At 36.0% G+C, this 17,404-nt stretch overlaps 1 protein-coding gene across 1 annotated transcript in view; it reads left to right on the top strand.

Annotated features, from left to right (window-relative positions):
- Positions 1-17,404, top strand: part of Gpc4 (glypican 4) — a 114,822-nt gene that overhangs the window by 76,843 nt on the left and 20,575 nt on the right. Inside the window, exon 3 of the mRNA XM_027946993.2 lies at positions 16,198-16,589. Coding sequence (XP_027802794.2) covers positions 16,198-16,589 — 392 coding nt within the window. The remainder of the gene's footprint in view (positions 1-16,197; positions 16,590-17,404) is intronic.

Below are 17,404 nucleotides of genomic sequence, written 5' to 3'. Positions count from 1 at the left end.
TGGAAATATCTTAATAACACCCATTTGAAAATGGGTGTTATTGACAGAATACACTATTAGACCACTTCTGTCTCTCAATCATGAAACTATTGTTAAATTATGTTGGGGAAAATGGTATGTACTTGCATTTCTCATTCAAGCTAATAACCTAAACGTTCCCTTTTATTCTGGGGAGCAAACTTAGATAATTAGATGGTCATCTTTGAAAAACTTGAGATTTAAAAATTACCAGTTGGAGGCTTCATAATGGAATTCAGAAGGAAACAAAAATCGTGCTCTTTAGAAATGGCTCTCCTCTTGGCAGCATGGTTCAATAGAGATAAAGTTGTTTCTAAGTTCCAAGGACACCTTCTCCAAGTCACTCCATTTCTTGTTAGACATGTCTCTGGAGCCCTAGCCTATGGGCCTGCTGGCTTAGCTATTCTTCCCCCATCTCCATAGTTTTATAGCACTACTCCTATGATTCCAATGTGTAGGGTTTTTTTTTTGGAAAGCCATACAGAGAAACTTTATCAGTAAGCGTTAGCATATGTTTTTAAAAAGGACAGAAAAACGGTTTCTCTTGCCCTTTCTTACCATGCTTCACAGTTAACAAATATGTTAAAATTGTGCCTTTATCAGTTTTAGAACTTTTTAAGAGAAATTATTATGAAACTTCAGTTTGTTTTTTTCTGATTTCTAGTTAAAATATGGCATATCCAATAAATTTAATGAGCATTGTTTAAATTTTTTGACAGGGTCGTTGCAGAAATGTGTTTGGTTTGGAGATCAGAACAGAGCTAGAATACTTCACACATTTTCTGGAAGTTAGATTTTTTGAGATGATAAAATAATTTTAAATGGTAAAACCTGACTGGCACCCAGCAAACCAAAATCCTCTCATGGGTGCTACGTGGATTGACTGACTGATTTTTTAAGACTGGCTGTTAGGACTTGCCAACACTTCTCAAGGGTAAAGTTCTAAGGATGTTGAGTTCAGTGCTATAGGTATGTCTTGACGGTCAGAAATCCAAGAGTGGGTGCTTTTGGTCAAAGAATTGTCTGAACTATTATAAAAGCCAAACCCTGGGTCTGTAATGTGAATGGGAGAGGAAGTTGGGCAGATTAACAAGATGGCAGATGGGGAACCAACATAGGGCAAAAGTTGCACAAAGCTGTAATGAGGAAATAGCCAAAGGACACACAGAAACATATTAGATGAGACAACTTCAATGGAGAATCTGTAGTGATGTTTAACCTATGGTGTAATTCCAAGTGGTAACCCTGAGCTAAGACAACTTCCTATATCATCAAAATCTATCTATGTCTATAAGATAATCCTCCTTTCTAAGGCAAGAAAAATTATTTTTTTAAAAAATAATATATGTTTCAATAAAAATAAGGCTTATAGGTAATTAACCTTCTGTTTCTAGAAATCATCCCATTGCCCTAGTTTTCCATCATTCTACCTTCATTGACACCATGCCAGTGTTCTGGTGTCAGCTCCTGGCATGTTTGATAGTCATTGGATTTGAGAAATATCTCTGAGTTTATTTTTTGGTTTTATACTTTAAATTTTCTATTATTTGCAAATTATCAGGCTACTATACAGTCTATAAACCAGGTTTTAAATTATAAACCATGTATGTGTGTATATGTGTTTAGACCTGGGTGAAGTACAAGGAAATGCTTCCTTTGGTAGGCCTCCTATCCCCGCAACCCAACAGAATTCTCAGGTTTCTTATGTTCTAAATATGAACCTCTGAGTTTAAGGACTTGCTTAAATGTTTTTCTATATTATAAACTTTTTTTGTACACTGTTTACCTTAGCATGTTCATAAGCTGTAGACATACAGCCAGAACATGATAGTGACAGAGCTAACTGCTCCCCCTGTTGGCCAGTTCTGGGAATTTGTTTTTGATAGTAGAGTTTCTAATTAGCATAGCTGAGTCAGTTGTCTCATGAATATGTTAATCAAATACTTAGTTCAGGAGGGTTAGGAAGAATTGCTTTGTAAAAGGAATAGAAATAGTAGAAGTGAGGCATAATCCATGTTTTGAACCACAGAAAAAGGACTCACCCCAAAATATCTGGGATATTGTAAGAGTAATTATTTTTTAAAAGCAGTATAATTAAATAAAAAACCTAAATAAGTTATGGTGATTAAAGTTGCTATATTAGAAATGTCTGAAATTTATAATAAAATGATATAACAACTATGAAGAAGTATTATTACTAAATATCTCCCTGAATCAAACTGTTTCCTAGATATTTTGCATGATAAAACAAGAAAATAGAGATGTTGTCGGATACTAGTCTACTGGAGAAACTCTTTTAATTTGTCATCAGAGCAAATTTAGCACCTTTGGATGGGTGGCAGAACACAATGGATTGTCAGGCTGGTTCTGCAGTGAACCTTCTGCAACCTGGGGCAATTAACTGGGTCTCAGTTTTTCCATCCATAAAATGAGGGGGTTGAGCTAGATGCTCTCTAAAAACCCTTTCAATTCTAAAAATTCTCTCAATCTTTTAAACATGTAACTAGACCAGCTGCTTTAGTGAAAGGTCTTACAAGATGTTAATTAGCCATCTGTATGGTACCCTCTCTTTTCGCTCTATCGTTTCTTAACCCTCAGCTACTCTCACCAGGTCTTTGAAACCCTCCCATGAGCCTGCAGCTTGTTAACTTGAATAATAGTAGAAATTTTCTGAATTAGCTTAAAACACACATAAAAGAAATAATTGTCCATCCCATCTATCTACATGGGCTCTGTAAACCAGAGTGGTTATCCTTCTCTTAAGCCCTCAAGCCCGCCCCCATTGCCTATCATTTCACAGAGGCAGGGAATGAAGCACTCTTCAGACTTTTAGCTGAATCGTATTTTAATCACTGATTGAATTTTTTTTCTATAGTTCATATTGGCCATTACTTCATTAAGCCAGTAGGAAACCCAGTGTGGGGGCTCAGTGAGTTGAAGGCATTTGAATTCATAGTCCTGTAAAAGTAAGGACCTCAGTGGAAATGAGGTGTCCGCTCACCTTAAAAGACAAAACATGTCCACTTAAATAAGCTTCATGATCATCAGCCAAACTAAAATTTCTGGAATTTTCCAGACCCCTGAACTTAAATATGTATTTTTAAGATGTATTACTATCCTTTGCACAGCTATAATTACTGAAGACCATCTAGGAGGTTTTTAGGTTGAAAAATGTCTAAGATGTCCTCAAAATAAGTGTGTCATAGAAATGTATAGCATAACATGGTTGTTAATCTGTGCTTCAGATTTTGTTTATTAAGACTTTTTTGACTTGTTGCTTTTTTAAACGTCTGCTTTAGTGTACTGAGCAGCATTTCACAGGCTGAGTAGTCACCAAAATACAGAGAAAGACATGAGGTTGCCTGGCCTCTCTGCAGATGCAGTGTTCCTTCCAGATCATGCTAATTCTCTTTAATTTAGTTGGAAAGTGCTGCTACTCTTTCCTTTACAATTCTGTTTTCATTTCCTTCCATGTGAAAGAGACTAAAAAACAGTATTTTTGCTAATTCTTTTCTTTCTGTGAAACTTGATGAGAATGAGCCACTGCCAGCTTACTTTAATCAAATCAAGAGCTCAGACAACACGCACACATTTCTCTATTGACAAAGGTTTTCTGCCTTTTGAGTTGTTATCTGAAGTGTGACCAATTGTGGCTTTAACATTGGCTGTCTCAGATTGAAAGTCCTTGAGCAGCTTCTCTGGAGCCCAAAGTACTTTTACTCTATGGGTCTCTGCAATTAGCTTGGACTTTTTCAGAAGTCGTGACATCAGCAAGAAACTGCCGATCTGTTTGCAGGAGAGTAAATACATAGTAGAGTTTCCTCTGAACTGCTTTTATTGACTCTGTGGGTTTGTTGTGCTTTAGACTGGGAGTTTGGGATGTTGTTGTTCATCTCTTCCCACCCCTTTCTATGCATTTTGTCTGTCCTGAAAAACAAAAGGCTTATTTAATCCACCACTGACTTGAACTGTTTGACCTAGAGAATTTTCCCAAGCCAGTTGCACTTCATTTCCTTTTTGTTTATTATCCCCACCCATATCTCCATCCTCTTAGCAGAACAGTTAGAACGCTTATAATAAATATGACTCAAACATATAATTTCAGGCAGCGAATTTGGCTATATGTCTGAATGATTTAGTAATTCTACATCTGGGTATGTATCCCAAGGAAAGAAATATCTGCATAGAGATGAGTGTTAACAGCACAGCTATCCCAGCATTATTTATGATAGTGAAAAATTGAAATTAAGCATAAACACCCTGCAGGTATTATACTTTGACCTGCCCTTAAGATGTCATAGAATGTAGTCATTGCAAATAACATTTCTGAAGAATTTTTAATCAATGTTAGCAATGTTACATGAGAACAGGGTATAAATAATATAGCATGATGTCACCCATGTGACAAGATGTTTTTATAGGAAAAAAACAGGAAGGAAATCTGATAAGCTATTGCTGTTCTCTTTCAATATGGGATTATGGGTAATTTATATCTTCATACTTTTCAGTTTTATTACAAGGAGGGGTATTTTAAAAACTATATTATATTCTGTTTTTTAAAAAAATATTTGGCACCATAATTTATTTTAATTTTTTACTCATTAATTGTACAAATTAATGGGTGTCAAGTAACATTTACATACTTGCATGTGTTGCACCCTAATTGTGTCTAACCTCCTTTTGCCTTCTTTTTCTCTCCCCTCTCACCCAGTCTCAATGTCCTTCTCCCTTCTTTCAGGTCATCTTTTTTTTTGTTGTTTTATTTTATTTTGTTTCCACAAATGAGTGAAAACATGTAATACTTGACTTTCTGTTTGGCTTGTTTCACTTAATATGATGTCCTTCAGCTCCATCCATTTTTTTCTACAAATGACAGTGTGTTGTTCTTCTTTATGGCTAAATAATACTCTATTGTGCATATATTCCATATTCTCTTTATCCATTTATTTTGACAGATATCTAGGCTGATGCCACATCTTGGTTACTGTGAATAGTGCTGCAGTACACATAGATGTGCAGGTATCTCTTTTGTATGCTGATTTTATTGCAATTGGGTAGACCCAGGAATAGGATAGCTGGATCATATAGTAGTTTGCTTTTAGTCTCTTGAGGAACCTCCATGCTTTTTTCCTTAGTGGCTATACTAATTTACATTCCCACCAGTAATTTATAAGACTTCCTTTTTTTTCTACATGTTCATCAACATTTGTTGTTGTTGTTATTTATAGTAGCCATTATGACTGGGCTAAGAAGAAGCCACATTGTACCTTTCTCCAATTTTGTACCTTTTCCCTTATTGTGCATTTCTCCAATATTAAAGATATTGAGCATTTTTTCATATATTTATTGGCCATTTTTACTTCTGTTGAGAAGTGTCTGTTCAGATAATTTGCCCATTTATTGACTGACTGACTTGTTGTTTTGTTATTTTTTTAGTTCTTTATATGCTCAGGCTATTTCATCCTCTACCAGATGAATAGCTAAGATTTTTCTCCCTTTCTGGATGAGCTCAGTGGCACACATATGTAATCCAGGTGACTCAGGAGCCTGAGGCAGGAGGATTGCAAGTTCAAGGCCAGCAATTTAGTGAGACCCTGTCTCAAAAAGTGAAAAGGGCTCTGGCTGTATCTCAGTGGTTGAGCAATCCCCCATACTAGGGGGGAAAAGGACTTTCTCCCATTCCTGAGGCTGTCTCTGCATTCTGGTGATTGTTTCCTTTGCTAGGCAGAAGCTTTAATTTCATGTCATCTCATTTGTTAATTCCTGCTTTATTTTTCTGAGCTATTGGGGTCCTATTTAGGAAATTTTTGCCTGTACCAATATCTTGGGATGTTTCCCCTATATTTTTTTCTAGATGTTTCACTGTTTCAGGTCTTACATTAAGACTTTTTATAATTTATTATTTCTCCCTTTATTAGGTTTATTTCTGCATTTTTGAGGCTATTGTGAATGGGATTGGTTCCCTGATTTTTTTTTCTTAGTGAGATCATTATTGGTTATATAGAAAAGCTGTTTATTTGGGGGAACTTTCTACTTCGATGAATTGGCTTATCTGATCAAGAGTCCTGTGGTGCAGTCTTTGGGGTTTTCTAAGAATAGAATTTCATCAGCAGCAAAAAGGAATAATTTGACTTCCTCTTTTCCTATTTGTAGCCCTTTTTTTTTTCTCTTGCTTAAGTAATCTGGCTAAAATTTCTGTACAATAAAGCATAAGAGTCATGAGCGTGGCCACCTTGACTTTTTCCTGTTTTACAGAAAATCATTTTTCCCCATTCAGAATGATATTGGCTATAGGTTTGTCATATGTGGGCTTCATTATGTTGATGTATGATCCTTCTGCACTTAATTTATTCAGGGCTTCAAAATGAAGTGATGTTGAACTTCATCCATCAAAGGTGGTTTCTGCATCGATTAAGATGACTATGTGATTGTTTTCTCTTGACTCTGTTTATATGCTGTATTATATTTATTGATTTATGTATGTCAAATCATCCTTGTATCCATGTAATAAAACTACCTTGGTCATGATACATGTTCTTTTTAATATGCTGTTGAATTCAATTTGCAAATATTTTGTTGATTTTTGCATCTATGTTCATCAGGGATATTGGTCTATAATTTTCTTTTATATTGTGCCATTGTCAGGTTTTAGTGGGTAATATTAACTTTGTAGAATGAGTTTACAAGGGTTCCTTCTCTATTTTGTGGAATAGTATCAAAAGCATTGGTATCACTTCTCCTTTAAAGTAGTAAAGTTCAGCACTGAATCCCTTCAATCCTAGGCTTTTCTTTTTTTGGGAGACTTCTTTTACTGCTTCAATTTCATTACCTGTTATTGACCTATTTTGTTTTTTATTTACTCTTGACTCTATTTGGGTATGTCATGTTTCCAGAAATTTTTCCATTTCTTCTAGATTTTCCAATTTCATGGCATATAAATGTTCAAAATATTCCCTAATGATTCTTTGAATTTGAGTAATTATCCATTGTAATTTACATTCAGTGTTGGCCTGTATATTATCAGCAGAACACTAGCCTAGCATGCACAAGGTCTTGGATTGGATTCCAGCACCAAATACACATAATATGCATATACACGCACATGTTCAAGGTTATTTTGAAAGATATATAGTTGTTCTCATCACTTTGTTGATTTTTCTTCTGGTTCTTTTGAGTACTCTGTTCATTTCTTCCAGTTTTATGCTATATTGATAATGTGTGATTCTTTACTGTTTCTCATTTGTGTTTCTGCTCTTCTTATATGATTTATTTCTCTTCTGTGCTCTTTTTTATGTTAATCTTATTTCTTCTTCTGTATTAAGGATTGAGGATTCCCTTAAGTATCTTCTGTAATGGTGACCTAATTGTCATGCATTTGTTTAGTTGATGCTTATCTTGGAAGGTTTTTTCCCCCCTTTGGTACTAGGGATTGAACCCAGTGAGCCACATCTCCAACTCTTTTTATATTTTTTATTTTGAGACATGGTCTCACTAAGTTGCTTAGGGCCTTGCTAAATTGCTGAGGCTGGCTTTGAGCTTATGATCCTCCTGCCTCAGCCTCTTCAACCATTGGAATTACAGGCATGTGCCACCACACCCAGTGGAAGTTCTTTATTTATTTTTCTTGTTCTCTCTCTCTCTCTCTCTCTCTCTCTCTCTCTCTCTCTCTCTCTCTCTCTCTTTGATCCTGAAGAATAGTCTTACTGGGTATATTGGTTCCATTTGCTTTCTTTCAGGCCTTGAAGTTCACAATTCCATGCTCTCCTAACCTTTAGAGTTTCTGGTGAGAAATCTGCTGTTATTCTTGTGTGTTTACTTACAAATATGACTTGGTGCTTCTCTTTTGTAGCTTTTAATATTTTTGCTCTATATTATAATTTTAGCAATCTATAATATAATCATAAATTATAGAGGTTCTTTTATGGTTATTTCTACTTGGGGTTCTGTGTATGTGTACCAGCTATTGAGCCCAGGGCCTCATGCATGCTAGGCAAGCACTCTAGCACTGAACTATATCCCCAGCACCTATTTCCCAAGATTTGGGATATTTTCTGCCATTACTTCACTTCATAGATTTTCTGTATCCTCATCATGTAGTTCTTTTGCCAAATATTTGGACACTTGATCTTTTAATGATGTTTCAGAGATTTTCTGTGTTCTGTTTATTCATTCTTATTTTTTCTTTGTTGTGTTCTGAATGTGGTGATTCATCAACCTTATTTTCAAGCCTGATTCTTTCTTCTACTTGATCTAGTATATTGTGAGGCTTTCAACTGAGTTTTTAATCTGATTTACTGAGCTTTTCATTTCTAAGACTTTTTTCTCCCCCAAATCTCTCTTTACTAAAGTGCTCATTCATATCTTGCATTATCTTCCTGAATTCATTTAGTAGTTTATATGTATTTTATTATATTTTATCATGCTTTATAAAAATCATTATTTTGTTTTTTTTCCTAGCATTTCTTCCTTTTAATATCTTTGTCATCCATTTATTAGAGACTTAGAGACTTTAGGAGATGTTGGAGTACCTGGGTTTTTATTTTTTCATACTTCTTGTGTGTCTGTGTTGCAATTTGCATGTGTTAGGATGTATGTCTCTTCCACTTTTATGTGAATACCTTCTTAGTAAAGTTTTTTTTTTTTATGTGTCCTGGGGTATCAGTTTGTTGTGTTGACTTTATCATAAACTTCTTTGGCTGTGATTGGTGAGTTTTGACATACTGTGTTAGAACTTGAGGGACTCTCTTTCTCTGTAGTTCTTGCGAGAATGGGCTCCCTCTGGTAGTTTAGGCAGGAATGGTATAGATAGTAGGGTACATGGGGTTACACACTCTGTGATTACTGCTACAATGGGAATGGAAGCCCCTATCATATGTTGGGGGTTTCCTTGGGCTCTGTTGTTATTGGTTCTATTACTTGAAAGCAAGTCTGCTACTAGCTGGTTCAATTGTGGTGATGGGTATGTCCAAAGGAATTGAAATCAACATATTTAAAAGACACTTACCTTCTAGTGTTTATTGCTGTATTGTTCACAGTAGCCAGAATATGGAATCAAACTAAATGTCTGTCAACAGAGGAATGGATAAAGACAGCGTTTGTGTGTGTGTGTGTGTGTGTGTGTGTGTGTGTGTGTGTGTATGAGTGATTTACATATATACATCACAGCTATGGAAGTCCTTAAGTAAATTGCTTAGTTGGTGACGGAAGTGACCTTCATAAAATGGAATGATGCCCAGCAGAAGTACTGAGTACACACTACTAAGCCTGTGTCCCTGGCCATGTTAGCCAAAGATAGGAGCTGGGAGATACAAACATTGTACTTTCCCCTTAGAGCTGAGGCACTCAAAATGCTTTCAAGGAATAAAATTAAACTTGGAAAAAAAGGGTGATCCTACTTTTGCAAGATCTCCTAGTATTCTTGATATGCGAACAATCCCTAATGAGGGCCACAGCTGGCAATTGGCCTGTCAACCTAGGAGCAACCTATTAATTTTCTCTCCACTGATAAACATTAGTTGACTGTGTGACCTTTTGGCACACCACACGCTATCAGGCACTCTTGAGGAGTGAGATTATGCCATGATAGAGGAAAGTGCTTGTTAAAAGCTTTCACACACTCCCAAAAATGCAAGTCAGAAGAGGAGATAATATATAAACCAAAGTTTCAGTTTCTTAGTAAAATGCTTTCTGATTCTTCTTTCCCCTTTACTTTTGTAGATGCCTGTATTAGCTGTTGTTCTTCATTAGATATTTGATATTGGGTGAAAGAATAGCTGAGTATAACTCCCTTTTTTTTAACGGTTTGAAAAGTATGATTTGTAGCATTTACAAAGAGGCTTCTTTTCTTAGGAATTTTGTTGATATGGTGACTTAATGTTTACATGCCACTCCAGGGCTATGAAAAACAGCATTTATAGTAAAGGGGAAATTAATCCTTGTATGTAAAAGGCAACTTCCTAATAATGTAAATACAAGGTGGTAGTTAATAGCACCAAGCAAATGGATTGAATAGAAAAGGTTTCCAATCTCTAAGGTCACAGGTTGATTCTAGAATACATTCTAGCTCGTTAATCAATGGCTAGCCAATTGTTTATAAAAAAAAAAAAGTAACTAATGGCATTTAATAGCAGAACTGGAGGTCCTTTGACCTTTTTGAAGAATTTTGAATGTTTATTTGATGCAAGACAAGTGGCTGCCGATGGAAGTTCCAGAAGTACACGATGTTCTTCTTCTTTTTTAAAAGACAGGATATTTACATAGAAAAAATTTGTATGGAAAAGTTTTGTCTTTTCACTCTAGTTTTTCCCATGTTAAATCAGTACTGCTTCTACTAAGAATAATTACATTTTAAAGCTAGAAAATACTTAACAGTCCCCTAACTCAGTCTTTGTATCTAGCAGTCTTTTGACAAACAAGGTAATATGCAAATGTAATACATTGAAGGAGGGGTGAGAATTGATCTGATGGCTACTTCTTGATTTTTACATGTGTATACTGTGTATGGCATTCTTTCTTTTAATGTAATGTAAGCTGTCTTTCCAGAATTGAGGTTTCTCCATTCCTTATTTTTCACTCAGTAGTTGTTCCCACCCTCTTAGATGTCTGGGACACTTCACAGCCTTGGAAGGTAGAGCCATTAAACATTTCCTTTGGGATAAACAGCTCTCAGTTTTATAAGGCCTTGGGTCTTCTCAACAGACCTCCAGCAGCTTTGAGCTTCATTTATTTCCCCTGATGGATTATGTTTGACTCTACTAGGAAAGATAAAAACCAGTCTTAAAAGATTATTTTTAAAAATGATTGTTCCTATAAAGAAATTCAAAGGGTTGCAACACATTATTTCCTATACTTCTAGCAGTGTTTACATATTGAACATCTACTTCATGCCAGGCATTAGTTAATATCCCTATTTTGTGGATGGGGCAGTAGAGACTCAGAGAAGTTTGGCCTTTTACCCAACTGTGGTCACACAGCTCCAAGTAAGAATCTTGTGCTCTCCCCACTGTGTAATGCTGCTTCAGATTCACAGCATGTTATTGTGCTTATTTCCTTTCTGGTGTTAAGTGACCATTCATGAGCTCAAGGAATGGCAGCTGCTTGATCTTCAGAACATATATACTTATGCCTCCAAACTGAAAATTGAAGAGTGAATAAACTCTGATCACAGACACCATCTCTCAAATGCTCGTTAAACACCTCCTTCTTGACTTACTTTCACTTAAATCAGACTCTTTGAGCAGCATTTTTTTTCATGAATACACTCAACAGCTGCAAGGGAGATCTAACTTCCAATTAGCTTGGCTTCTGAAAGGTGTGTTACTCTGGTTTACACTATTCTTGGCTGGTTCTCTTATCCACCATATACATTATAATTGGTTTCAGGCATAATGATTATGAAGGAATATTGCTAGGTGTCTTGGACTAGGCAGCTTTTATTTAGCAGTTAGAATGTAATGCAGGGTGGGAATGGAGATGAGCAACACTGCGGTCGAGGAAGTGGCAATTGATGGCTGTGCACCAGGACCTGAACATCTAATTCGTGGTCCATTCTTCACTGTAGAAGGAAATGTCATGGAAAGAAAAGGGGTGAGGGAGCAAGGATGTGAAAATATTATGCAAGAACATATGGGAACTGCTAATTTAATTGAAAGGAAAGATACATTTTTTTCTTTTCTCTAATAAGAAATTATTAAACTCTGACTGACATTGTACCTAATCAGTATGGATTTTAAAATTTAAATTATGTGTGCCATCCATGTGAGGTATCCTTTCAGACAGAAAGTATAGGCCAAAAAGTCCCATTTAACAGTGCTAATGAAAATAAGTCTAAGGAAAAATGAGTTTGAGTCTTTTGGATCCCATCATTTTTGTTCTGTTGACTCTCATAGGCAAAAGAGGTGGATATTTAAGAACTTTCTACATGAAATAAAGGATTAAGAAAAAAAATTTTTTTGGGATGCTGGGAATTGAACCTAGTGCCTTGTACATGTAAGAAAAGCATTCTACCAGCTGAGCTATATCCCTAGCCCCAAGGATTAAGAATTTTATAGATGTTTTTAAAATCTCTGGTGTACTCATAAACCATATGTGGAAAGTGCTGGTATAGTAAAGGTGAATTGGATGGGGGAAATTTGTCTTTCTAGAAACTTTCATTATAGTCTGATTGGGCAGAAGGAAGGTTGAGATGCATGGTTAAACTGTATGCTTTGATTTGAGCCCATAATATCCACTCAGTACATACTTGTCAAATTGCATAGCCATTTAGAGAGATTAAATTGTGAGGTTTTAGTTTGTTATATCAGTTTTATAGAATTTCTCAAGCATTTATTAACCACATGTCCATTCAAATGGTTTTTATATTTGTAACTTATGTGTCCACATTAAAGACTCTTTTAAAATGTGAAGGAAAGGAAATAAAATTTCAGAATGATGAAATGAATTAGGGTTTAGTATGCAGATAGCACCAAGCTGCTTTTTAAAGTACAAACTAACTTAAATACACACACTCTTAAGATTTTCCCAGATAGACTGTGAGTTGTGAGAACCAGTGTAAATTCCATGGTGGTGTGCATATTAGCTTCAAATCAGTCTCCTCTACATAGGATCATTTCTCTTATACTGTGAGTAGCTATATTTTATGTAGCTATATCAACTGCTAAACTCCTGACCTGTACAAGGAACTGTAAGAATGTTTTACTTTTTCCATAGAACGTTCAGTGTCTTCATGCTTGTTTGGCCTGCAGCATTTTGAAACCTAAAGGGGATGAACTTTGACATTTTTAGAAGTTTTAAATTAAAACTAAGCTAGATGTGCCATTCTGTATGTTTCTCCCTCAATTAAAAAAAAAAAAAAGCCATGACTGTAGGTGCCATTCATTAAAAATGTAAGAAAGTATTAAGAAAGATTTATTAAATGAATTGAAGGGAGAAGCCAAAAAATTCTTAACACCCAGTTTTTCTGATGTGTACCAATTTTATGAGCAATATAATGAAAACGTAATACAGGGAAAAACCTGTGGTTGCTGTTGGAACTCGCTCTTTTAGGTCATGCAGCATTAATAGTGTGGCGTTAACACAAGGCTTGCATATTATTCTCAATGACCAGGCTTTATTTTTCCAATATGTGAGTGCTATATATGCAGCACACTGGATGTGTCACAACACAACCCACATGCTCCGTTAGTTTCCTGATTGGCAAACAACACTTAGCATTGAAGCTGGTGATTCAAGCACAGTATGAGACATAGATCAGATGACATTTAAGGTTCCTTCTCATCCACAGACTGCCCAACTTTGAATTGTAGAAAAGTGCTGCATGCATTTAATCATTCACATTAATACTTAGTTAAGAGGGTCCCATATAAGAAAATTTGTCCCCAAGACACCATAAAAATAACATCTAAGGCTGTAGCAATTTTTTTAGGTGCAATTTATTCGAAAGACTTTTCCCCTTGATTAAAACAGTACTGCTTGTCCCAAATCTCTACAGTCAACACAGTAGTTGCTGAGCAGCTGGTGATTGCTAGTGAGAAATGAAATGGGAGAAGTTTTATCAGGTAGAACAGTTGTTCTCCAACCTCAGGCTACAGCAGAATCACACAAGGCTAGATCCAACCCCGGGGTTTCTGATGCAGTAAGACTGGGGTGGGACCAAGAACCTGTATTTTTAACAAGTATCTAGCTGATTCTGATGCAGTGCTGGTCCCTGGCTTGTGCTTTGAAAACTCTGCAGGATTTTGGAGAGAATAAAAGGATAGTTGACTACTTACATGGTTCCTGCAATGGTTAGTTTTGGTTGTCAAGTGAATTGAGGGATGCCTAGAGAATTGATAAAGCACACATCAGGGTGTGTCTGTGAAAGTGTTTCCAGTGAAGATTGGTATTTGGGTCAGTGAGCTGAGAGGAGGAAGCCATGTTCTGAATGCCAGCAGCACCAACAAATAGTCTAGGCCCAGATGAAACAAAAAACATGGAAGAAGCAGGGAAGCCAGCTCTTGGTACTGCTTACACTTGTCCCTACTTGTGCTGCTGTGGCATCAGACTCTAGGTTCTTTAGCTTTTGAATTCAGACATGCACCAGCGACACTCTAGGGGACTTTCAGGCCTTTGTCCCAGGACTGGGGCAGTATCATTGACCCCTCTCTCATTCTGAGGCTTCTGGCCCTTTGGACTTAGCAGTTATCAGATTCTGAGGCTCACCAGCCCATATGTGGCCATCATGGGGCTTCTTATCCTCTGTGATTGTGTGAGCCAATCTAATTTATATATATATATATAAAATATATATATATATATATATAAAATATATTATATATTATATATAATATATATAACATATTATATATATATATATATATATATATATATATATATATATATATATATATTCCTATTGGTTATTTTCCTTAGGAGAACCCTGACTCATGTAGTTCCTCTAGCTCTTTTTTTCTTTTTCACTTTCTGCCCTCTCACTTGAAGGGAGAGAGCTTTGGTAAAAATGCCAATGGGGATGGGTTGACCTGCCTGTTTGTTTACTCTGCAGAGAGAATCCAAGCCTAGGAAATAAAAGACCAGCAATAGTAGAAAGAAAAATTAGATGAAAGGAGGAGAGAGCTCCCCCCAAAGCCAAACAAACAAGCATATTCAAAATTTGAAAATCTGGCACTAGAAAGAACTATGGACTTTATCCCTAAGTCTCAAAGAAACATGAAGTGATGAGTTAGGGGCTTGAGAGACATAGGTAGAGAATCTCTTGGCACAAAAGGGTTAGTCACACACACTTCTATCTTTTTCCAAAAGGCTTTAGGTTACTCAGTTCAGGTTTTGTAAAAATCTATTTGGAGTTAGTTGTCAGTCTCTGGTTTGTCCACCCAGTGTGAGAAGAGAATGGTTTTGTAGCTCTACTGTATTTTGATAAGCTTGCCAATGTTCTTGCTTTGAAGTATGTGGCATATTTTCTTTCTGCTCCATGTTCACTTAGAGACACTTTCTTATTTGATGTGGTCCTTATATTTTGCTCTGGTATTTATTATATTTCCTGCTTATAAACTTGATATCATGAGGTGTTTATTTTTATACCAGGCAAGAGATTCTTTAAGAATGATTAATGTTACAGATACTCTGTTAGCTCCTCTTTTTCATTGAACTTCCTGAGAAAAGCTCCAAGAGGAGAAAACCAATTCATCATTTGTACTTGAGAGATTAAAATCTTTAACACTTAGTCCATGGCTGTGTGGTGGCCAAAATATAAATCTGAAATAACTAGGTATAAATAAAAATAGGTATTCCCGTTTGTATTTTTTCGGTTATTTTTCCATGTCCTCTTACAAAAGCTATGCTTAAAGTCCATTATGTATTTATATTATTTTTTTAGTAGATGGATATACACCTTTATTTTACTTATTTATTTTTTATGTGGTGCTGAGGATAAAGCCCATTGCCTCTCATGTGCTAGGCAAGTGCTCTACTGCTGAGCTACAACTCCAGCCTTGCATTTATATTCTTATTGTCTATGTCTCTCTTTTTTTTTTCTTTCACATACAAAGGACACTGTACAAATCTTTTAGGAGCCCAAGATTAATTTATATTAATATCACAGAGGACCCAAGAACTTACTTTCAGAACCCTTCTGTGCTTGCTTCTAGGGCTATTTCATAATGTTTCTTAGCCTCAAGAATTTCTTACTACATAGATATGTAAGGAGGAGAAATGAAAAACCTCACACCCAAGTAAAACAACTTTTGAGAATGCCCATCCAGCTCTTAGGTTACAATTAGGGTTTAGATTCATGCAGTTGAAAGTTCCTCAAAACCTGATATTTTACACATTTGTTAATTTTTGTTCAGTTTTTCATTCAGAAAGAGAATGTGTGTATATTATACTGACTCCTGAGTAGTTGTTGCTTTAAAATTTCATATTTTTAATTAAATTTCATATTTTCCATCTCTTAAAGGTAGACACATGTGTAAGTGACTTTGTGACATAGGTTTTTTTTTCACTGACAAGTGATTGGAATTGATAAATTCCCCAGAAAGCATTCACTCTGTATACAAACATGTTTTCCAATTTAATTTCTTGATGCTTTTCAGTTTTCAAATTTATCTGCAAAGCATTTCGTTATTTAATTACTAAAAAAAAAAAACCCTTCTTCCCTTCTTTCATTTTTTGTTTTGTTTTTAGAATTCTTCAAAGAACTACTTGAAAATGCAGAGAAATCCCTGAATGATATGTTTGTGAAGACATATGGCCGCTTATACATGCAAAATTCAGAAGTATTTAAAGAGCTCTTCAAGGAGTTGAAGCACTACTATGTGGTAGGAAATGTGAACCTGGAAGAAATGCTTAATGACTTCTGGTCTCGCCTCCTTGAACGGATGTTCCGCCTGGTGAACTCCCAGTACCACTTCACAGATGAGTATCTGGAATGTGTGAGCAAGTATACTGAGCAGCTCAAGCCCTTTGGAGATGTCCCTCGGAAATTGAAGCTACAAGTTACTCGTGCATTTGTGGCAGCCCGTACTTTTGCTCAAGGCTTAGCAGTTGCAAGAGATGTAGTGGGCAAAGTCTCCGTGGTAAGTGCTGTTTGCATTCTATGTGTGTGTGTTTTTGTTTTGTTTCATTTTAAAAGCAAGTTTGGGAAAGGTACAGAAATGAATCACTAGAATTCCATTGGCTCAAAAAGTCTTCTCTCTTTGTCTCTTGCCTCCTCTTCTCTCACACTTTGTCCTCGTACTTGTGCTTTTTAGAGTTGCTAAACAAAACCATGATGAACATCTTCATATATCATCATTATTCTTTTCTGTGGTTTCCTTAGCAACCATTCTTAGAAGCAGGATATGTGTTTGCTCTGGAATCTTAATTTCAAAAATGAGCTTAATAACCTCCATACTCTTCAGTTCTTTTTATTCCACTCCCCATCTTGGAAAAGAAACTTATACACACAGGTTCCACATTTGGTTGTTTTGAGTGACTATGTTGGAGCCTACTAGTTATAGTCTATAAAGTCATTTATAACCAACCCATGAGCCCATGCTCTCTTATTATAAGTTATACTCAGAGCCTTTTAGAAGACAGAGCTTTTCATGATAATTAATATGGGCCCCATTGCTCTTGACCATGACATTATTTATAGGATTACCATTACAGGAAATAAAATTGTAGTGTGTAAGCAGGATGATGAAGTGAACCTAATTCCTCAATTGTACATTAAGCAAATTGGACTAGATCAGTGTTTTTTTGTTTTTTTTTTTTTTCCAGATTATGGTCCTCGGGGCCAGCTTGGAAGGTGCTTCTAGGCTTCCACAAAGATGAAGGGATCTGCTGTTTTTTAGTGGGTGGGACTGTGCATTTGTGCCTTTACCTCCCTAGTTTCACCGGAGAAGCTTCG

This window comes from Marmota flaviventris, chromosome X (genome assembly GCF_047511675.1).
Source record: "Marmota flaviventris isolate mMarFla1 chromosome X, mMarFla1.hap1, whole genome shotgun sequence".
In the NCBI taxonomy this organism is placed as follows: Eukaryota; Metazoa; Chordata; class Mammalia; order Rodentia; family Sciuridae; genus Marmota; species Marmota flaviventris.
The sequence above is the reverse complement of the archived record's forward strand: the minus strand, read 5'-3'. Positions and strand labels throughout refer to the sequence as shown.